This window comes from Halichoerus grypus, chromosome 7, assembly GCF_964656455.1.
Source record: "Halichoerus grypus chromosome 7, mHalGry1.hap1.1, whole genome shotgun sequence".
NCBI lineage: Eukaryota > Metazoa > Chordata > Mammalia > Carnivora > Phocidae > Halichoerus > Halichoerus grypus.
In genome coordinates, this window is record NC_135718.1 from 72,432,843 (window position 1) to 72,455,622 (window position 22,780).

The 22,780-nt window shown below is 46.7% G+C and overlaps 1 protein-coding gene across 4 annotated transcripts in view; it reads right to left on the reverse strand.

Moving 5' to 3' along the window:
* Nucleotides 1–22,780, reverse strand: part of GNG4 (G protein subunit gamma 4) — a 67,733-nt gene that overhangs the window by 14,749 nt on the left and 30,204 nt on the right. For all 4 annotated transcript variants that reach the window (XM_078077732.1, XM_078077731.1, XM_078077734.1 and 1 more), the window contains exons 2-3: nucleotides 16,420–16,518; nucleotides 11,084–11,192 (exon numbers count right to left, since the gene is read on the reverse strand). In XM_078077732.1, the coding sequence (XP_077933858.1) occupies nucleotides 11,084–11,182 (99 nt within the window). In that variant the 5' untranslated portion in view covers nucleotides 11,183–11,192; nucleotides 16,420–16,518. The remainder of the gene's footprint in view (nucleotides 1–11,083; nucleotides 11,193–16,419; nucleotides 16,519–22,780) is intronic.

The window sequence follows — 22,780 nt, forward strand, 5'->3', positions numbered from 1 at the left end:
TCCATGAACGGACACAGATGGGCAGAGATCTCTAACCATTTGGTACCTAATGGAGTAAAAATGTCTGATGCCCAAATCTGAAGTCTATAAAGAGTAAAAATTGAAAAGACTGATGACCCTATTGTACTAACAGATAAAGAATCCAGAAGAATTCCAAGACTGAATTGATCTAGAAACCGTAACCTGGTAAAGACTTTGGATACCAGTGATAGCTTCCTGAGGCAGATGACCTTTGGAGTGATGGCTCAGAGAGACTTTCTGTGGTGAGTGAAGTGCTTGGCTCTCACTAGTTCCTAAAAGATGGGAAAGAGAGACTGGGCAAAATGGCACTATCCTAGTAATGTTGAAGATCTGGGGGTGAGTGGTGCTTTGACAGTGCCTACGAAGAATGCATCAAGTCCAATCTTGTGCAGATATTAGAGGGCATGCCAATATTTATTCCTGATGGACATGAACTCCTCTAGCATAGCAGACTCAACTGTACTAAAGCTTGTTGGCTCTGAAGATTCTATGGTGATTGAAGCTGGATTGGAAGCAAACCTTGTATTGAAAAAAAATTTGTTAAAAAAATTTTAAATTTTGGTAAAACGCACATAAAATTTACCATCCTAACCACTTTTAAATGTACAGTTCGGTATTAAGTATATTCACATTGTTGTGCAGCCTACACAACAGAACTCTTTCACCTTGCAAAACAGAAACTCTGTACCCATTAAAAAACAACTCCCCATTCCCTCTCCCCCAGCCCCAGGCAACCACCACTCCACTTTCTGTCCCTATGAATTTGACTATTCTGGGTATTTCATATAAGTGGAATCATACAGTTTTTGTTCTTTTGTGACTGGCTTAATTCACTTAACATAATGCCCTCATGGTTCATCCGTGTTGTAGCCTGTGTCAGAATGTCCTTCCTTTTTAAGGCTGAAAAATATTCTATTGTATGGATATACCACAATTTGTTTATCCATTCATCTGCCGATGGACACATAAGTTGCTTCTACCTGTTGGCTATTCTAAATAATGCTATGAACTGAATGTACAAATCTCTTAGAGACCCCGATTTCAGTTCTTTGGGATATATACCCAGAAGTAGAATTGTTGGATCATATGGTAATTGTATTTTTAATTTTTTGAGGAACTACCATACTATAGCTTTCTATCACGGCTGCACCATTTTACATTCCCACCAACAGTGCACAATAGTTCCAATTTCTTCACATCTTCACCAACACTTGTTATTTTCTGTTCTGTTTTGTTTTGATAGTAGCTATCCTGATGGATGGGAGGTAATGAAAAAGGTTTTTAACACTAAATGTTGTTATTCTAGTCCCCTCTCTCCTGTGGTAGAGCTTGTTGCTACTGCTGGGACCCTTAGAACGCAAGAGAGAGCCCAAAGAGACAGCTGGATGAAGTCCACTGAAGTGGCCCTAGCAGCTCAGCACAAAGTTAGGGACCTCACAAGGCAAGAGTTTGGACATCGGCTAAAAAGCAGGGCCTTTGTTTCATAGCCCTGATCAAAAAAGGTGCTCCTGCAGGTGTTGCTTATTTGTGATGTATGAGCCAGTGTTTATAGCTGTAGGTTTCCTATGCCCTTTTAGGGGGAACAAGGCCTGTGATGCATGGACTGCCTCACATGACCCTGTTTCTATGATATTGATTTGTATCTCCTTTACTGAAATCCAATTATTGGAAATGAAATAATATTGCTAAAGAAGCACACATTTTACATTATATTTGACTTTCTGCATAATTGGGAATAGTACTTCTGTTGCCTAGCACATAAATGACCCCTTGGCTAGTAGAGAATTCTTTGCAGAACTTTAGAATTTTTACATAATCTTAGGCTGGCCACTTCTGAACTGTGTGATGCATTGTTGTCCAGACTGATATTTCTGCCCTTTGTAGGTAGGGCACTGTGGTTTAATGATTAGACTCGAGGTTCGGGGTTGGTATCCCCACTTAATCACATAACTGTGGGCCTAAGTTTTCTTGTCTGTGAATTGCGGTATGAGCAGCACCAATATCTTAGGGCTGGGGTGAGGATTCAAGCACTTAACACATATTGTTAGGGGCATGTGTCCCAAATGATTACTTTCTCTGCCTGCATATTTAATGGGCTTTTCCTTTACTTTTGAGAGTAAGGAACCTCAGCAGGTATATGTGTCTCAGGGCTTATTATTTTCTATTATAGTCCTTCCTGGAACATGATGAGCTGTTTGGATCTGCAGATTTAAGTCTTCCTTTATTTAATGAAACCTTTTTATATTCTCCCCTTAAGAGTATTTTTTATTCCATTTGTTCTCTCTGCCAGGAACATCAGCATCCAAATGTTGGAATGTTGCTGCCAGTCTTTATTTCTATCACCCTCTCTCTAACTGCTTTGATCTGATTGTTCATCTTTTCTTTTGCATTATGTATGAGTTTCTGAAGCCTGTGCCCCATGTCATTAATTTGGTTTTCTAGAGCATATGTTACACTCTTTGCTCCTTCTAATGATATTCCCCATCCCCCCTCAACTTCTTTCCTTAGTTTTCCACCTCCCTTTCTAACTCATTATTTTATCTCCTCTTTGAGCTAGTGTTTCATAGATTCTATGTTTGCTTTACATTTTTTGAGACTCTAAAGCAGTTACCTAAAGTTTTCTTTGGTTTTCTGGAAGACAACTTTTTCCTAAATGAATGCTTTATTGGTCTTTTATATGCTATAGTCCGATTCTTGATTTTTTTTGGCAGTATGTTTACATAGGTCCAGAAAATTTGTATGGAACCACAAAAGACCCCGAATAGCCACAGCAATCTTGAGAAAGAAGAACAAAGCTGGAGGCATCACAATCCTAGATTTCAAGACATACTACAAAGCTTTGGTAATCAAAACAGTATGGTATGGGCACAAAAATAGACACAGAGAACAATGGAACGGAATAGAGAGCCCAGAAATTAACCTACACTTAAATTATTAATTAATCTATGACAAAGGAGGCAAGAGTATACAATGGAGAAAACACAGTCTCTTCATCAAACAGCGCTGGGAAAACTGGACAGTTACATGCAAAAGAATGAAACTGGACCACTTTCTTACACCATACATAAAAATAAACTCAAAATGGATTAAAGACCTAACTGTGAGATTCCAAACCATTAAACTCTTAGAAGAAAACATAGGCAGTAATTTCTTTGGCATCAGCCATAGAAACATTGTTCTAGATATGTCTCCTGAAGCAAGGGAAGCAAAAAGCAAAAATAACCTGTTGGAACTACACCAAAATAAAAACCTTTTGCACAGTGAAGGAAACAATCAATAAAACTAAAAGGCAACCTACTGAGTGGAAGGAGATATTTGCAAATGATGTATCTGATAAGGGGTTAGTATCCAAAATATATAAAGAACTTATACAACTCAACACAAAACCCCCCCCAATAATCCAATTAAAAAATGGGCAGAGGACCTAAATAGGCATTTTCCCAAAGAAGACATACCAATGGCCAACAGACACATGAAAAGATGCTCAACATCACTCATCATCAGGGAAATGCAAATTAAAACCACAATGAGGTATCACCTCACACCTGTCAGAATGGCTAGAATCAAAAAGACAAGAAACAACAGGTGTTGGCGAGGATACGGAGAAAAAGGGAACCCTTGTGCACTGTTGGTGGGAATGCAAACTGGTGCAGCCACTGTGGAAAACAGCATGAAGTTTCCTCAAAAAATTAAAAATGGAATTACTATATGATCCAGTAATTTCACTACTGTTTACCCAAAGGAAACAAAAACACTAATTTGAAAATATGTATGCACTCTGGTTTGGTTTTGTTTAAAGGATTTACTTATTTATTTGAGAGAGAGAGAGCAAGAGAGAGAAAGCAGGGGAAGGGGCAGAGAGAGGGGGAGAGAGAATCCCAAGCAGACTCATGCTAAGTACAGAGCTTGACGTGGGGCTTGATCTCATGACCCTGAGATCATGACCTGAACCGAAATCAAGAGTCGGATGCCTAACCGACTGAGCCACCCAGGTGCCCCTGCTGTAGTGCTTTTAAAAAGTAATACTGCAAAATTGGAAATAAGGGAAATGTCCCAAGGATAGGAGATAGTTAAATAAATTATTGTACATCAGGTGATGGAGCAAAAAGATAGTAAAAATGACATTTCAGGAGAGTATTTACTGACCTGGATATGTCATCACAATATACTATTTGGTGATAAGTCAGGTTGCAAAACATAATCACCACAATTTTATAAAAAGAAAAATAGGCAAATATGGGCGCCTGGGTGGCTCAGTTGGTTAAGCGACTGCCTTCAGCTCAGGTCATGATCCTGGAGTCCCAGGATCGAGTCCCGCATCGGGCTCCCTGCTCGGCAGGGAGTCTGCTTCTCCCTCTGACCCTCCCCCCTCTCATGTGCTCTCTCTCTCTCATTCTCTCTCTCAAATAAATAAATAAAATCTTTAAAAAAAAAAAAAAGAAAAGAAAAATAGGCAAATAGCTAGATGGAAAAAACATGGAAATGTAGTAGTTATAAATTATTTAAATTTTCTTCCTTATACTTTTATTTTCCAACATTCTCTAAAGTAAATGAGTACCATTTTTATGAACAGAGAAATAATGTTATTTTTAAAACAGGAATTAAAGCCCTCAGAATAGGGTACCTACTTTCTTAGTCTCACTCGAAGCTTCTGGATGTTCTCTCTCCCTCTTTACAAGCCTTACTCACACTACATGCTTCTAGATAAATCCAACTTACTCTCATATCTTTATGGTTTGAAAAAAATTCTAAACAGAATAAACAGAGTATATGTAAAATATATCTTCAACACTTGCAAATTCAACTCTTGTGTCCTTGCAAATTCAACTCTTGTGTCCCCAAAAAATACAATATTTTTTGATCACGTATTCCCTTTTCTTTTATTATTTATTAAAAGATTTTATTTATTTATTTGAGGAGAGGGGAGGAACAGAGGGAGAGGGACAAGCAGACTCCGTGCTGAGCGCGGAGCCTGATGCAGGGCTCAATCCCACAACCGGAGCCAAAATCAGGAGTCAGAAGCTCAACCGACTGAGCCACCCAGGTGGCCCTGATCATGTATTCTCTTTTCTTTTAAACACCAAATCACAAAACCTCAATGTCCAAGAGTAAATGGGAGTAATTCCTTTTTTTCCTAAGGCTATTCTGTCCCTTTTAAAACCCTTTTCTCCAAATTGTTCTTAACTGTTATGGAGAAGGATTGCGAGCGACTGTCATTATTTGTCATGATATGATTTCTTTTCTTCTACGTCAATAACTTCCCACACTAGTCTACTTCTGCTGCTGTCTCTTGGGCTTTAGCTTTTAGAGCATTCATCAACTGACATTGTTCTTTCTGCCCTCATTTTTTAGTAGTCTATCGAATGCAAGTTGATATAAAACTGGGTTGATCTATCTGTCAGCAATCAGCATATCAAGCCCGTGTTGACAAAATTAGTCTCAGCCGAATGACAGCCCTATTAGGGATTGTTAGCACATCCCACAGCTGTTTGAGTCATCTGCCACAGGCCTTAGAGCAAATGAGAGAGAGAGAGAGAGAGAGAGACTGAGCATAGTCGCTTGGCAAGTCTGTCAGCGGTTTCCTGGTCCCAGCTGAGAGTTAGGTTTGCTAAAAGGCGTGGTCCCCCTGCAGAGCCCACCAAGTCACAGCCCCTGGGACTGGCCCAATGTCAACAATTCCTCTTTCCCTGGGGCAGCAGAATCAAAGCACACTCAGCAGTGCCCAATAGAGAGGTAGGTTCCATAAGCCTTCCTGGGAGCCTGCGACCTGGCCCGCTCGGGACATCTGTACCTTCGCCATGGGACAACACCTTCTCCACAGCTGTTCTCCTCTGGGCGGGCGGGGGGAGGGGGGGGGAGGCGGGCGGGGACAAGCCGGCTCCGCAGACCATTTTCTCCACTTAAACCTCTTGTGCTTTGCTCAGCTCATATCTGCCGTAACTGTTTGACAAATTTTCCCTGTTCGGTGATCAATGTCATTTATGTACTTTCCCAGTAGAATTTTATATAGCTTAAGCCTCTCATGGGTGAGAAAAAGAATAAGGCTCTGGGTATTCTTTTCCTGTGCACCAAAATAGTTTCCATGATAGCCATCTCTACGTGTTCTTTGTTTCTTTTTTAGGATCCTGAGTATTATTTTCCCAGCTTTTTGCTTTTTGGGAGGCCATACGGGTTCTATGTGGAATCTTCTTTGTTCTTATGATACATGGCAAATATTTACATTTTTTTTTTTTTCTTAGCAGCTGATCTAGGTTCTCAAAGAGAGCCCCCATCTTGGCTGGGAAATATCCTGAGAAGCTTCGAGGCCGGACAGAGAAGAATCCCATGGATGTCGGGAAGCAGGTGTGAGCTGGGGGAGGTACCCAACAAACATTAAATGCAGGTAGGGAGGATGCTGAGGTGGTGGGGAGGGGGTCTCGGAAACCCAACTGTGTGTGGGCCTGAGGCCTGGCCGTGGGCTATGTATAAAGCCTCCCTCCTACGTCCCCTGCAAAATCTGGGACAAAGCCGATGTCGGCGCTGGTAGTTGTGTGCAGATGACGTTCTGGGGGGACAAACAGGACTTCAAGACCATAGTGGACATTTTGGCTCCATCTTCCCTCCATGAACTGTCCAGACCTCTCTGAGTTGACCCTATTCCTTTTTCCTACCTTGGCAACCTGAACAACTGCTTCATGCAGTTCCTTTTTTTCCTCTTCTCTCCCCCTTAAGAGTCATCCCTTTTATTCTCATGAACTGCAAGTTCCATCCTTCCCTTCCCTCTTTCCACGTTGGACACTCTTCTAGTCATGGTAAACTGTGAAGCCCAGAGGTGGGCTCTGCAGCTGGCTACGTACCTTGCCAACCACAGTCCCTTCTGGTTCCGTGCCCGACACCTGTCCTGCCAGTGCCGTCCTCCGGCCCCCACCTGCCGTGCTCCCACCTGGGAGCCAGCTCTGTGGGACTCGTACTTGCACTTATTTCTTCCACAGAGCCTCCAGATGTTTCCCCCACAGCATGCTCCCCCGTCTCTCCAGGGCCTAGGGAAAGGCAGGACGCACTCATCTTTCCCATGCAACAGCCTGTCCTTTTCCCCCTCATTCCCATCACTTTTCGTTTGAGTTCAGTGAATTCTAGGAACTGCTCCTCACCTCCTTCCATGTGCCTGCCCTCTGTCATTGACCCTCCAGGCTCCTCTTTTCCCTCCTCCTCTCCTGCAGTGACCTCTCACCCATTCTAGAAAGGCCACTTCTCCCTGGTGACTCTCTTCCTCTTTCCTCCCTCCTCAAGGTCCCTATTAAGGTCAGTTTGGAGTGTTCTTGATGGTTTCTCTCTCTCTCCAGCTTCTGTTTTTTTTTTTTTTTTTTTTTTTTTTTCAAGATTTTATTTATTTATTTGAGAGAGAGAGAATGAGAGAGAGCACATGAGAAGGGTTAGGGTCAGAGGGAGAAGCAGACTCCCTGCCAAGCAGGGAGCCCGATGTGGGACTCGATCCAGGGACTCCAGGATCATGACCTGAGCTGAAGGCAGTTGCTTAACCAACTGAGCCACCCAGGTGCCCCAGCTTCTGTTTTTATTGTCTGGCTAAATGATAACAATACACACCTCATTTTGCCAAAAGCTGCATCAAATAGATTTTCTTCCCCAAAGCCCTGCTGTGCCCCAAAGCAAGAGGTGTCGAGCGCTTAAACGCACACGTGAGCTTCGCACCCGGGAGGATGGCTATTATACAAAAAAATAAGTATTGGTGAGGATGTGGGGAAAATGGAACCTTTGTGTCTTGTTGGGGGATATGTAAAATGGTATGGCTGCTATGGAAACATGGTGGTTCCTCAAAAAGTTGAGCATAAAATTGCCATATGATCCACCAATCCCACATCTGGGTATATACCCAAGAGAACTGAAATTGGGGACTCCAAACACTCGCACACCCATGTTCATAGCAGGACTGTTCACAAGAGCCCAGAGGCGGAAGCAGCCCAAGATGATGAACACTATCCCCAGGTGAATGGGTAGGTAAGAGGTGGTACATTTGATGGAATATTCTTCAACCATAAAAAGGAAGGGAGTGCTGACATACGCTACGGTGTGGACAAATCTCGGGGAAGACGTGCACCAAGTGAACTAAGTCATATGCGAAAGGACAAACACTGCACGATTCCTCTTGTTGGAATGAGGTTCCCAGAATAGTCATATTCATAGCAACAGAAAGTAGACTAGAGGTTGCCAGGGAGCTGGGGGAGCTAGGAAGGGGGGGGTTGTATGTCTGTTGGCGATCAGGACAAGTTCCAGAGATGGGTGGTGGGGACGATGACTGCACAATACTGTGAATGAACCTCATGCTACTGTACGCTTAAAAATGGTTACAATGGCAAACTGCATGTTATGTGTATCTTAGCACATTTTTTAAAAAAAAATTAAGAAATGTTCAAGGTTTTGGGAGCAAGGGGGAAAAACCCCACATGTGATTGCACAGCTCCAGCGGGGATGTGGTCCCTTGGGGCCACCTCTCTCCTCAGGACCAGGGTCATCTCTTCAAGGACCAAACTCTGCCCACCTGAACCACACCTGATGTGGCCGTCAGCGGCCTCCTCCCTGGAGTCACCACAGAGTCTGAAGATGCCTGCAGGAAGCCCTCTCCTGGGATCCAGGAGCCGCATTTCCATCACCCAGTCGCTGCAGGAACAGGACGAACTACCCTTCTGAATACCATCTAACAAACTTGACTTTGAGTTGGTTTATGATTTTACCTTGTTCTTCTAGAGACATTGCATTGGACTTTAGTGACTCTTGAAGAGTCCTTCATTGTGGGGACATCTGGTGACTGTCACAGGTGAGGGTGGTGGTGGTTGTCACGGGTGAGGGGTGGTGGTGACTGTCGTGGGTGAGGGGTGGTGGTGACTGTCACGGGTAAGGGTGGTGGTGACTGTCGCGGGTGAGGGGTGTTGGTGACTGTCGCGGGTGAGGATGGTGGTGAATGTCGTGGGTGAGGGTGGTGGTGGCTGTTGTGGGTGAGGGTGGTGGTGACTGTCACGGGTGCGGGGTGGTGGTGACTGTCGTGGGTGAGGGTGGTGGTGACTGTCATGGGTGAGGGTGGTGGTGACTGTCGTGGGTATAATTTAAATAAATTACAGAATTTATCTTCCTTGTTAGACTCCTGGCACAGCGTCTGTCCCACCGCCAAGGCCGGTGCCCACTGTCTTTCCAGTCTCTGGCCACGGAGCTGGAGAGTTGGGCTCTAAATCCTTCTCCCTAGTGTCTCCCACACAGACTCTCTGAGTCTGCACCCATGTCTTGGTGTGTCTGCCTGGGCTCTGCTCCACTCTACGCCTGTCTCTGCGGCTTTGGCTGCCTCCTGGCCTCTGACAACTTCACTCTTGCCGGCAGGTCAGTGCGTCTCACGGTCCTGGCTTCACACTTCGTCATCCGGATGCTCTGCACCTGTGTACCCGGCACCCCCAGGCTGCCCGAAGTGGCCTTCCTGGCAAACCCGCAGCTCTTCTGTCCAGCCCAGCTGCTCCAGATGAGCCATGCTCGGCTCGCGCTAGCCTTCCCTACCCTCCGATACCACCTCAGAACCACTACCAGCTCCCAGCTCCACTAAGCCTTCTCTGAGCAAGACGATGGGGCAGCCCACGCGTGTCTGCATCTCAGCAGCACACGTAGTACAGAGCAGGTCCACAGGCGTGTTTATCAAAAGAGCGAGTCTCCCCACCATCCTCATCCTCTCAGCAAATGTCTGTCCTCTGGATCTCATTCTGAGATCCATGCCTATACTGTTGGGGATCTCCCTCCTTTATCTTTTTTTTAAAGATTTCATTTATTCATTTGAGAGAGAGAGAGAGAGAGAGAGCATGCACACATGCACGAGTGCGGGGAGGGGCCAAGAGAGGGGGAGAAGCAGACTCCCTGCTGAACAGGGGCTCAATCCTGGAACTCCGGGATCCTGACCTGAGCTGAAGGCAGACAGATGCTTCACTGACTGGCCACCCAGGTGCCCCTCTCCCTCCTTTAGAATTGTTTAGTTCCTTGCTCTTTGCTCTAGCCTAGAGATCAAGGAGTGATGTCTAATTTGTAGCTGGTATCAGTACTTGCAAGATAGAGACACCTGAATAATACTGGTGCACTTATGGCAATTTGTATCATGCTGTATTCCCTCCTTGCTTCATATATCATTATGTCACTTTCTGTCCTCGTTTACTGCCTCCTTGGATAGCTCAAACCCCAAAGCCCCAGTGTTCCCACAACTGTCCCGATGGAGGCAGGAGCTGCTGCTCTCTGGCCGTAACTCCAGCAGGAGGGGAGGGCTCGGTGCTGGGAACCTCGGGGAGAGACTGTCCGCTCTGCCAGCAGAAGGCTTTAGGGTTCACCCATTACCCCCTGCAATCCGTCCTTTTTGAATCCCAGATGCCTGGGTGAGACCCCTGGTTCTGTGTGCCCAAAGGCCACTGGACTTGAGTTTCCTGGTGTCAGACTCCTGACAGTGTTCCAGCTCTATGACAGCTGATGAACCCAAACGGTATCGGAGAGCCCCATGCTTTGCCTGGCCCCCTGCTGGCTTCTGAGAGCATCTGGAGACGAGGTGGCTTCATCCTGCCTCAGCCCTCCCAGCGTGAAGAGAGCTACACTCATCAGAGGAATGAACATGGTGGGAGGTGACTGGTGCCTCTCTTCACATTCCCCAAAGGAACATTTGAAAACACGGTGCATGGTTCAATGCTTCCCTCCCAACAGCACCCCTGTCAAAATACCCAATGTGGTCTAACCTCAAAGTCACTGCATCGGGCAGGAAAACGATGATGGATCTCACTGTTAAACCCTCTCCCTTATTGGCATGACAACAGAGCAAAATAGAGCTGAGATGAATATGAGTCTATTTTTGGCAGCTCCTTACGGAATTCATGCACACTGTGTATTTTGCATCATTTGAATCCTTGAGCACACTTGGAACTCGGAGGCAAACTCTCATTTGTAAATGTTACAGCTGCCAAGGTTGGCTGGCAGCTCCGCTGGGTGACGTGTTAACTCTCACAAGGAAATAGGGGGAATGCTTGGAGCTGGGTTTTGGCTGGTGTGTGCTTACCTTGACCCTGTCCATACAGGCTTCCATCTTCAGCTGCTCTACAGCCTTCCTGGCTTGCGAGATGCTAGTGGTGCTGTTGTTGGACATGACTTCTTTCATTCTGCTGTCCCTGAAACAAGTGAAGTTGAAGGTTGGAAAAGGCTTACCCTCCTCACCGTTCTCCCCTCTCCTGCCACCTACAGCTTCTCTGTCCGAGCCAGGGAGCGTTTGTGAGTAAACCCTCCTGGGACAAGAGAAGGAAATGCTTCACTAGAGTGATGGGAGCGAGACCTTCTGCTTTTGTTTGGCAAGACCTTCTCAGCCATGGGTAGACCAGATCGTCCCAGCCAGCATTACTTTACTAGCCCCATGACCACAGTAATGCCTTGACTTTTGTGTAGCACTTTGTTAGTAATAAATCATTTTCCTACACATTTGTTCATTCATTCTTCTAGCAGCCCTGAAGGTTGGCAAAACATATTAAGTTCTGTTTAGTAAGTAAAGAAAGTATAAAACTCAGAAATTAAGCCAACAGCTAAAGGTCTCACAGCCAAACTTTGTGGATCCAGAACTCAAACTCAAAGCTTTGAAGCCTAGTGAAGGGTCCTTTCAATGTTTTCATGTGGCCCTCCGGCAATCTACTGCTCTAAGTACACGTCTCCCCTGGAAACAACTGTTTTATTATTAATTTTAATTTGCTTTCGTTCCAAAAATCTTACAGACTCTATGCTGGCAGTCTGTTTTTATTTTTATTTTTATTTTATTTAAAGATTTTATTTATTTGACAGAGAGAGGCACAGCGAGAGAGGGAACACAAGCAGGGGGAGTGGGAGAGGGAGAAGCAGGCTTCCCACTGAGCAGGGAGGCCGAGGCAGGGCTCGATCCCAGGACCCTGGGACAATGACCTGAGCTGAAGGTAGATGCTTAACGACTGAGCCACCCAGGCGCCCTGGCAGTTGGTTTTTAAACAATAACACACACACACATACACACCCTATCCCAAGCATTGATTTTTTTTCCTAGAAGAAGGAAGAAATTCTCCCTGATCTGACATGGAATGCTGCCACAGGACTAGGAAGAAACCACTATAATGCTAACTCTTCCACAAGCAAGCATAGATTTCCACATAGATGCTGTAGGTTTCAGTTGCCCCAGCTAATGACAAACTACTTGGAAGGGGCCTAATCATTCAGCCTGAGAGCTGAAGGTGGGCCACAAAGGGAGCGATGGCTTCCAAGGGCACACAGGGAGGAATGAGGAGGCTTGGCCAGATGTTGGCACACAGGCCACTCTCTGTGAGTTTTTCACACACACGCTAACTCTGTGGTCCAGGTGAGGTGTGGCAGCAGCTTCATTTGTCCACAGGCAACTTTTCAAAAAATAAAAGTCTCTCGTAAGATACAGATCAGCTGCCTAAAACACAGTTTGACAGGTGTGTGTTCCTGTCTTGGTTGGGAACTTCTACTCAACCAGAAGAGAAGGAGAATCAGGAATAGTGGAGGTTTAGAAACCCCAGGGGAACAGACACCTACACCCGGCCACGTAGAGATATGCTTGCATTTCTGCACGTGTGTTCAGGTCTGTGTGTGTCCCCGTGTGTGTCCACATGCCTGAGGTGCCTGCCCTGTGCCCGTCCGTGCATGAGTGGCTGTTCCCCTATGGATGTGTGTGTTTATGTGTATCCACGTGCCTGTGTATCCCCACAAAAGGAAGGAGGAGACACACACAGACACACACAGGGTTTCCAACCCTCCCCAGGCTGATGCAAGTCAAAAAGGACCCAAAAATCATTTCCCTCAGATCCTGATCCTCCCTTCCCATTCCTGAGCTTATCCTCTTTCCTCATCACTGACTTTGGGCTTTTAGGAGTTGGGGAGGTCACTGAAGGAGGGGCACAGGGATGGCTGAGGAGAAGGTAGCTGAGGCCAACGTCAGCAGGAGTGAAGAAGGAAGACACAGGGGAAGGGCCTGGGGGCGGGGCTCTGCACCGTGAATGTGTGGGCGTGGGGGTGAGGAGGGGGTAAGAGGGAGTAGGCGCATCTGCACAGGAAGTGTTACCAGCGGAAGAGCCTTGGCAGACCGGGAGCGGCCTTCTCCCTCCCTCCAGCCCCTGACCGGCTGCACTGAGAGCACCTCGATCCCACTCAACTAGTTTCTCATTCTTCCGCTGTTTATAGAGAGGCACATATTTTCAACATACTCCACTCTGCAGCACAGAACTCTGGCTGATGGCTTAATATTTGGAAAAGATCCCACTGAGCCGTGTTTGGCTTCTTGTGTCCCAGAGATAGAATAAGCTGGCAGGTTGGGGGCTCCAGCCCCTGAGATGCATGGACTCTTACCCCTGCCTCGTCCTCTCTGTGTCTCCTCCAGATGGGGACCACTGTCCACATCTCCAGTGTCACCTCTGAGCCTTCCTCACTCACCCCCTTACTCCTCCTCAGCCGCAAAGTGCCACATCCCTAGTGTCACCTAGTGTCACAGTCGCCTAGCAGACAACCCCATGGTCACTCCCTCCCAAGACCTGTGTCTTTCCTTTCTCTTTCCTGCCACTGGTGCCATGATGCACAGGCAGCCTTTGTAGGTCCTCAAGGCTGCCCGCCATCCCACCCCCAGCCCCAGTCACCCCCTTGTTTTCCTTCCTTGTCAGGGCACAAGAGGAGAAACCCCATCTTTGGCTTCACTGACTGGGTCTTGCCATACTGGCCACTGGGGACTGACCCAGGGCAAAGTCAGGAGATGCATGGGGCAACCCACCCAGAGCCCCAAGCCGGATGTACCCTGGACAGTCCACCTCTGATCCTCGACACTGAGAGAACCTATTCTTCATGGTTTGGGCCACATCTGTTAGGGCCTCTGGCACTTATGGCTGGAAGCACCTCTTCATCCAAGGCTGATACTTCACGTGTGGTGGGTCTGTCCCCCCTCAGGCTCTGCCCTATCACTCAGCTCTCTTTCTCCTGTAATGTTGGTGTCCCTGGGTGCCCTCTCCTCAGCATATACAAATATATTTATGTCTTTTTCATCACCTTCAAACACATAGACAACAATACAACAGAAAAGCTACGCTCCCCCTAGTTTCCACTCTTACTTAAGAAAGAAGGGATAAGGGTGGGCGCCTGGGTGGCTCAGTTGGTTAAGCAACTGCCTTCAGCTCAGGTCATGATCCTGGAGTCCCTGGATCGAGTCCCGCATCGGGCTCCCTGCTCGGCAGGGAGTCTGCTTCTCCCTCTGACCCTCCCCCCTCTCTATGTGCTCTCTCTCATTTCTCTCTCTCTCAAATAAATAAACAAAATCTTTAAAAAAAAAAAAAAAAGAAAGAAGGGATAAGGGTGCCTGGGTGGTTCAGTTGTTAAGCATCTGCCTTTGGCTCAGGTCATGGTCCCGGGGTCCTGGGATCGAGCCCTGCATCGGGCTCCCTGCTCAGCAGCGAGTCTGCTTCTCCCTCTCCCACTCCCCGCTGCTTGTGTTCCCTCTCTCACTGTGTCTCTCTCTGTCAAATAAATAAAATCTTTAAAAAAAAAAAAAAAGAAAGAAAGAAGGGATAACTACAGATGCCCTTAGAAGGACCCCCTACATAACTCGTGGTGGAGATGCAAAAAATAAGGACAGAGGGCACTCTTCCTGGGACACAGGATGACAAGCCTGCTCCACTCCACCTCTTCTGTCTGCTCTGCTGCCCCTCGGTCCTGTCAGACCCTCTTACAGGATGTTACTCGTCTTATCATCCGTGACCTGTACCGTTTCATGTCCATATGTTCATGCTCTCCCTCCAAGTGACTGGTAAGGTTACTCATCGCACATGTACCCAGGACCTAGACTGTGAGCCCCCAGACCTGGATGTCTGAAGTTCACAACCTCCTGAGGTGATTCTGGCATGGACCACAGGTGGAGAACCGCGGCTGGCTATAAATCACTTGTACTCCATTGTTCCTTTGTGTTCACCAGATGACCTTGAGAGGAGTTCTAAGCATCTTCAGGACCTAAATCAGTCCTTTAAAACATTTAATGGGGGTATGAATCCCTGGGGATCTTGACAAAACAGATTTTGATGGAGTAGTTTGGGGTTTGGTCCAAGAGTGTGCATTTCTACCCAGCTCCCAGTTGCTGCTGGTCTGCGGACCACACATTGAGTAGTGAGGCTCTGAATGAATCACTGAATGTTAATATTGAAAGGGAACTTAGAGGTCCAGGTCCAATCCCCCTACTTTTCACATGAGGAAACATATTCAGGGAGGTTAAATAACTTGATTTTGTTGAGCTCCTTCATGGAAGTGGAAGGAAGCTTTTCCCTAGTGTGGCTCCCAGCCTGTTGCCCCTCCTGGACCTCGTAAGGCATTTGGGACAGAATTAGGGTCCCCCCCCTGCCACCTGGTCTATCCTGCTCTCCCAGGACAGACTCACCCCTCAAGTGAACTTGAACTTTGCCTAACTTGGGATTGAGATGGTAGGGGGCTTCCCCTGTGGGAGGCAACACAACCCAAGGAGACCAGCTGGTGCTTTTGCCAACTGGAGCTAACAGCAACTGAGTCTCTTAAAGACGACCCACAGGAAGGTTCGTGAGGCCCTCCCTCCCCCACTGGCCAGGTAGCTCTTAGGTTCCATCTGAATAACATCTCTGCCCTTTCAAGGCTATCCAGACACTGTTCTTGCATGTGAACCGATGGATGTCTCTCCACATGCCTAAGTGTGTATGCGCACCCCACCTCGACCCAAAAAGAAAAATGGGAGTGGAGACAAAGTGGATACGGAACAAAGCTAATGGTGCACGCTGGCTGTTGGAGGACCACTAACTCGACTCTCGGCTTTTAAGAAGACGAGGCAGATGGGAAAATGAGCCAACTGTTTGGGGCACGGGCTCTGTCACTGCCCTGGTCAGGCAGTCCTTTCTTCCTGGGTACACAGGAACCCCCTCACCCACAGACAGGTTTTACAGGGAGAGTCTTTCGGGCTGCGTCCTGCAGTGCATAACTCAGAGTCAGGTGGGAGGGGGTGGGCAGTGTAAGGCTCACACAGCTTGGTTTCCCACTCAAGGCCCAGCAGCCCATAGAGATGGCTCGATTCCCCTCCCCCGTGTCCCCCAATGGGGGGTGGGGAACATCCACTCACACGGGGGATGATGTGAGGTGGTGGGCAATTTGTAAGACAGCCTTCATAAGGGCCCTGCATCCACTGTGGAAGGAGCAGAGGGGGACAGGATGGGGACAACTGCTAGAAGAAAGTGATAGTGTGAGCACCCGGCCCCACAGCAAGGACCCTGACAGCCCAGCCTCCCCGCGGGCCCACACGCGCACTGCTGGCAAAGAGCTGCTCTCCGTGGAGAACCCACCTTCGGACAGGACACATCACTTCCTCACCTGTTGAGAGGCGGCACAGTGACAGGCTGGTGGCCAAGCGGTAGCAGCTGACAGTTGTCAGATGAGAGGCTGATTCGGGGCTCCTGCTTTGAGGCTCACCTGAAAACACAACCAGAGTTGGGTCGGCAGGTGCAACAGAAGCTGGGTGTCCCCTGAACCGCCCACCTCCCAGAGGCCTCTCATCCTGCTCCGCGGCCACCTCGGTGAGCCCACGGAGTCTCGTGGCAGACCACACGGGAGATGGGGAGCTCCAGGCAGAAAGAGGAGCCCCAGTCTGACATCGCAGAGTAGGAGCATCTCGAGGCCACAGGCTGCCCTGCCTCTCCCTTCCCGGCCTGGATGCCTGGACGCCGCCCCCAGCCCCCCGCGCCATCCCACTTCCAGCCAACTTCTGCCAAACAGAAACAGTTTAGAGGTCTTTTCTTATTATACAAAGCTAGGCCAATTGTAGAAAAATGGGAATAGAGAGAAAATGACAGCAAAGAAAATGAAAACCGAGGATAATGCCTTTTCCCAGAGATGACCACGGTTATTCCTACGCCTATTAGAAATAAGCTGATTCCAACTGAAGGACATTTAGCACAGAAGAGATGACTCGATCGGGTGGCTTTAAAGACTTCTTTAAAGTCAGGAACTCTCCGCAGACAAATAGCTTGTTGCTTCCCTCCTCTGGAGAGGCTGACTCTGGGACAATGGGCGCGTCCCCCAGGGGTGTCGTGAACACCCCACCCTATAGCATCCATGTCCCGGGGATCCCAGGGACCTTGCAGCAAAAATAAATGCAGGCCAGGAATGGGCTGGACTTCGGGGAAGGATGCGAGCAGTCGTGCTCAGTGCATTTTCCCCAGCCCATTGCGGAGGATATAGCACTTCCCCACTGTGAGTTTCCCTCAACCTCACCATCTTCCAAAGGGAGATAGACAGACAGACAGACAAGTCCTCGAGAGGAGGCCTGCTGTCCTGCAGGGGCAGAGCCTAAACCCTGCCTCCTAGGCAGATGACTTTACAGCCGGGCTCCAGGAGTCTTCCCTGCCCATCCTCTGGACAGACATGACCCCTGGCGGAGGGGGTATGGGTGGGGGGCTGGGGAACAAGCCTCCAGACCAACCCAAGTCCCCCTCCGCACCCTGACTTCTGCTTCCTTCGGTTATCTAATCTTTATTCTTTTCTTTCTTTTTTAAAGATTTTACTTATTTATCTATTTGAGAGAGAGAGTGAGCGAGCGAGAGGGAGAGCACAAGCAGAGGGAGAGGGAGAAGCAGACTCCCCGCTGAGCAGGGAGCCCGATGTGGGGCTCGATCCCAGGACCCTGAGGTCATGACCTAAGCTGAAGGCAGACGATTCACTGACTGAGTCTCCCAGGCGCCCCTCTAATCTTTGTTCTAAAGTCAGATGTGCCCAGGGGAATGCTCTCTACTCTCAGTGTCTTCATCCTTAAAAGGGAGGCAGACAGACGTTCCTCTGAGTGGGTGTCACATCACAGTTCCCCGCAAATGTCCTATAAGAAATGCTACAAACAGGATGAGAAAAGCCAGGCGAGAACCAGAACAATACACAGAGGATGTCGATATTTGCTTTATGAAGTAGATTAGGTATTTTGTCCCTGGACACATCCTCTCTTAGAGGTCTGAGGCTTCATGCAGCAAATGCTCTTGCCTGGCTCCATGAAAAGGTTGCCTGGTCCTAGAAGTTGGTCATTCTTTTGCTCCTTCCTTTGGAGGACCACACTGCACACTAGCACAGTGAAGACTTGTGACGAGTCCTTCGGTGAAGAAACCTGTTTACTCAACCCGCCACTCCTCAGATGATTGATTCGGGAACACCCCAGGTTTTGTTTTTTTCATGGAATGATGCATCTCATACGTTTTCATCACACACTGGGGTGAACAGACCCACGGAGACAAGTGGCTACAGCAGCTCTGGCTGCCCAGAGGGCTGATGGGATGGAGGACAGCAGGGCACCTGTGCACCATTCTCCAGGCCCCTGCCCAGACCCATCGTGGGCAGGTCTCCCTCTACCAGCGGTCCCTAAACTGGCTGCTATCAGAATCACCTGGGAGCTCAGTACCACCGAGGCCTGGCTCTATCCCACTTCAATGACCCTGGGCCTCTGTGCTCTTTCTGGGCTCTCCAGGGACTCTGACACCTCAAGTTCTCAAACGACTGCCCAAGTCTGTCGGTTCTGAGACTCTGCTGTGCGTCTGAATCACCTGGGGCATTTAAAGATGAGACGCGCGGGTCACACCCCAGACCACGGAAGTCAGTGTGCAAGCCACATCTGAAAAGACACAGCTCTAGTCTGTGTCTACGCTGGTGCTTGTCAAACTCAGATGTGCATGTGATTCACACGGATCTCAGGCTCTCATTCAACAGATCCAGGTGGGCCTGGGATGCACCTGCCTCTACAGCCTGGGAGGTTGTTACAGATACATAATCCGGTCCCACCCAGACCTTTGGAACTTAATCTGCATTTTAACCTGAGTGATTCATCTGTAAATTAGAGTTGGAGGGGTTCCATGCTGGAGCAGGGGGGCCCAGTGCCGCTTTATTGGAGACTCTGAGCCCAAGGTGAAGAGGCTTTATTGAAGACACAGGAGTCAGTAGGTGGGGGATGGTAGAGTCGCTGTTCTCCCGACCCTCGTGTTATTCACACTCCCACCCAGCTTTTGCACGTGATTTAGTTGCTTCTGGTAGTTCTTGGAGAGACCATACATTAGGAAAAGACTCAATTTCTCCTCGTCCACTTGGCATCTGCATAGCATTTTCCATCCAATGCTTGGGGCATATTTCAGAAATCAACCCACCAACCTGCCTTGGGCCCCAGGAAGAGCTTTAGACACCTTCCCAGGACCACTACTGTTTCTCAAAGTGAGACAAATTGTTGGCGCTGACAGAAGCTTAGCTTCTGATTGGCCTCCTTGATCTGTTGCTAAAAAACACTGCTTTTTAATAGCACCCAATATGCTGCCATGATGTTTTCAAAAGCCACCAAACAGAAAAAAACATACTCCTCTGCACACAAAATGCTGTGGTCCTGTTGTGAAGGCCTAGAAAGATCCACCATGGGACCACCAGCTGGCTGGGAGGCTCTCAAGGGTAGAAGCTGGTTTTACTAATGTCTGTGTCCCCAGGACCAACCCAGCACAGGCCCACTGTCCATGTTCATATAGATGTGACTCACATAGGCATGAAAGAACTAACTGGGGCTTCATAGCAATGGCGTTAATTCTCCACGACTGCTGTTATTTCAGTTCTTAAATGGAGCTAATTCAGCTTCCAGTTGTGAAGTGTAATGCCCTCAAGTCCTTTCATATTTGCTGATGGTGTGGTGCTGGGCCTTGAGGAACCAAAATCACGGTCTCTATTCTCACAGAGCTTACAGTCTGGTGGGGGGTGCCGCATATTGTTCAAGCAATCGTGCTGATGAATGATGGAGGCACGCAATTCTTAGTGGGTCTCTAACCAAAGAACCTGACCTGGCCTGAAGGTCTATGTTGGTTTCTATGAGAGATTCTGAAGCCATGAGGAGGAATGAGACTTGCCTGCCCTCACAGAGCTCAGTGTCTGAGGGGGAGAAGGTAAATAAGTAATGGTCATGGTGTGATAGGTGTATGTGGGGCTGAACCCATTCTCTCCTTTTCTCATAATAACGTAACTATGGCCCATCGTGAGGGGAAGATGGCGGAGCAGGAAGATCATGAGGTTACCTCCTCCCGTGGACACATCAAGGCTGCAACTACATATAGAGCAACTCTCTCTGAGGATGACCTGAAGACTGATAGAACAGATCTTCCACAGCTAAAGACATAAAGAAAAAGTCGTATTGAGAAGGGCAGGAGGGGCAGGGATGGGGTCTGATCAAGAACCACACCCCAGGCCTGGTAACCCACAAGCAGGAGGAATATCACAGGCGCAGAGGTCCTCCCTGAGGAGCGAGGAGTTCAAGCCCCACATTGGGCATTCCCTGCCCTGGGAATCTGCACCTCCAAGAAGACAAGCCCCCAATACATCTGGCCTTACAATTCAGCTGAGGGAGCTGGAGTGCTACAGGAAACCAAGACTCTGCCGTTAAATCTCTCTCACTCTGAGAACCAGGACTTTGAAAAGTGCCTAGGTTATATGTGAAGGAGACTTGTTTATTAATTTTAGGGCATGTGCCAATGGGACAGGAATCTGTAGGAATTTTCTCTGGGAATGGACATGCTGGAAGGTGGCATTTTTCTTGCCCTCCTTCAGCCTAAATGGCAGCATGAGAAAAGAAAACAGTATGTACGAAGGAAACCTCACAAGGCTCTATCAGGTGATTTTCCAGCAGAAACTTTGCAGGCCAGAGAGAATGGCACCATATCCTCAAAGTGCTGAAGGGAAAAAAACCTGCAACCAAAAATACTCTACCTGATTATTCTGATTATTATTCAGAACTGAAGGAGAGAGAGTTTCCCAGACAAACAAAAGTTAAAGAGTTCATCACCACTAAACTGGCCTTATAAGAAATGTTAAAAAAGATTTCCTTAAGCAGAAAAGAAAAGGCTATAACTAGAAGTAAAAAAATTATGAAGGAAAAAATGAAAAATAAAAAGATGTAAAATATGTTATCAAATATATAAAACATGGAGTGGGGAGTAAACACGTAGTGCTTTTAGAATGTGTTTGAACTTAAGCAATCATCAACTTAAAACAGACTGCTATATCTCCATAGGGTGAACATATGAACCTCATGGTAACTACAAACCAAAAACCTATAATAGATACACAAAATATGAAGAGAAAGGAATCTGAGCGTAAGACTAAAGAAAGTCATCAAATCACTAGGGAAAAGAGCAAGAGAAGAAGAGAGGAACAGAGAAGAACTACAAAAACAACCAGAAAACAAGGAACAAAATGGCAATAAGAACATAAGAATCAATAATTACTTTAAATGTAAATAGACTAAATGCTCCAATTAAAAGACACAGAGTGAATGAATGGATAAAAAAACCCCAAGTCTCATCTATATGCTACCTACAAGAGACTCACTTCATACCTAAAGACACATGCAGCCTGAAAGTGAGGAAATATAAAAAGATATTTCATGCACTGGAAATGAAAAAAAAAGGCTGGAGTAGCAATACTTATATCACACAAAATGGACTTCAAAACAAAGACTGTAACAAGACACAAAGAAGGGCATTAGGTAATGATAAAGGTATCAACCCAACAAGAGGATATAACAATTGTAAATGTCTACACACCCAACATGGAAGCACCTAAATACGTAAAGCAAATACTAACAGACATAAAGGGAGAAACTGACAGTAATACAATGATGGTAGGGGGTTTTAACACCCACTTACATCAATGGATAGATCGTCCACACAGAAAATCAATACAGAAACCAGTGGCTTTGAATGACACATTAGACCATATGAACTTAACAGATATATACAGAACATTCCATCCCCAAAAAGCAGAATATACATTCTCTTCAAGTGCACATGGAACATTCTCCAGGTTAGATCACGTTAGGCAACAAAACAAGTCTCAAAAAGAATTTAAGAAGGTTGAAATCATTTCAAGCATCTTTTCTCGCCACCATGCTAAGAAACTGAAATGACAAGTTTCATTACAAGAAAAAAAAAAACTGGAAAAACACGGACACATGGAGGCTAAACAACACGCTAGGAAACAAGCAATGGGTCAATGAAGAAATCAAGGAGGAAATAAAAAAAAATACCTTGAGATAAGTGAAAATGAGAACACAATATTCCAAAAACTTTGGGATGCAGAAAAGCAGTCCTAAGAGGAAGTTTATAGAAAAACAAGAAAAATCTGAAATAAACAATCTAACTTATACCTTAAGGAACTACAGAAAACTAGAAAAAAAACCCCAAAGTTCACATTAGCAGAAGAAAGGAAATGGAGATCAGAGCAGAAATAAATGAAAGAGACTAAAACAAACAAACAAAAACCAATAGAAAAGATCAACAAAACTAAGAGCTGGTTCTTTGAAAAGATAACCACAATTGATAAACCTTTAGCCAGATCCAACAAGAAGAAAAGAGAGGACTCAAATACATAAAATCAGAAAGAGAAGTTACAGCTGGCATCACGGAAATACAGAGGATTATGATTTTTTGTGTCTAATTTTTACACAAAATTATACACCAAAAACCTAGAAGAAATGGATAAATTCCTAGAAACATACAATCTTCCAGGACTGAATCAGGAAGAAACAGAAAATCTGAACAGACTGATTACTAGTAATTATAATTACTAGTAATGAAATTGAATTGGTAATCAAAACTCCCAACAAACAAAAGTCCAGGACCCGATGGCCTCACAGGTGAATTCTACCAAACGTTCAAAGAAGAGTTAAGACCTG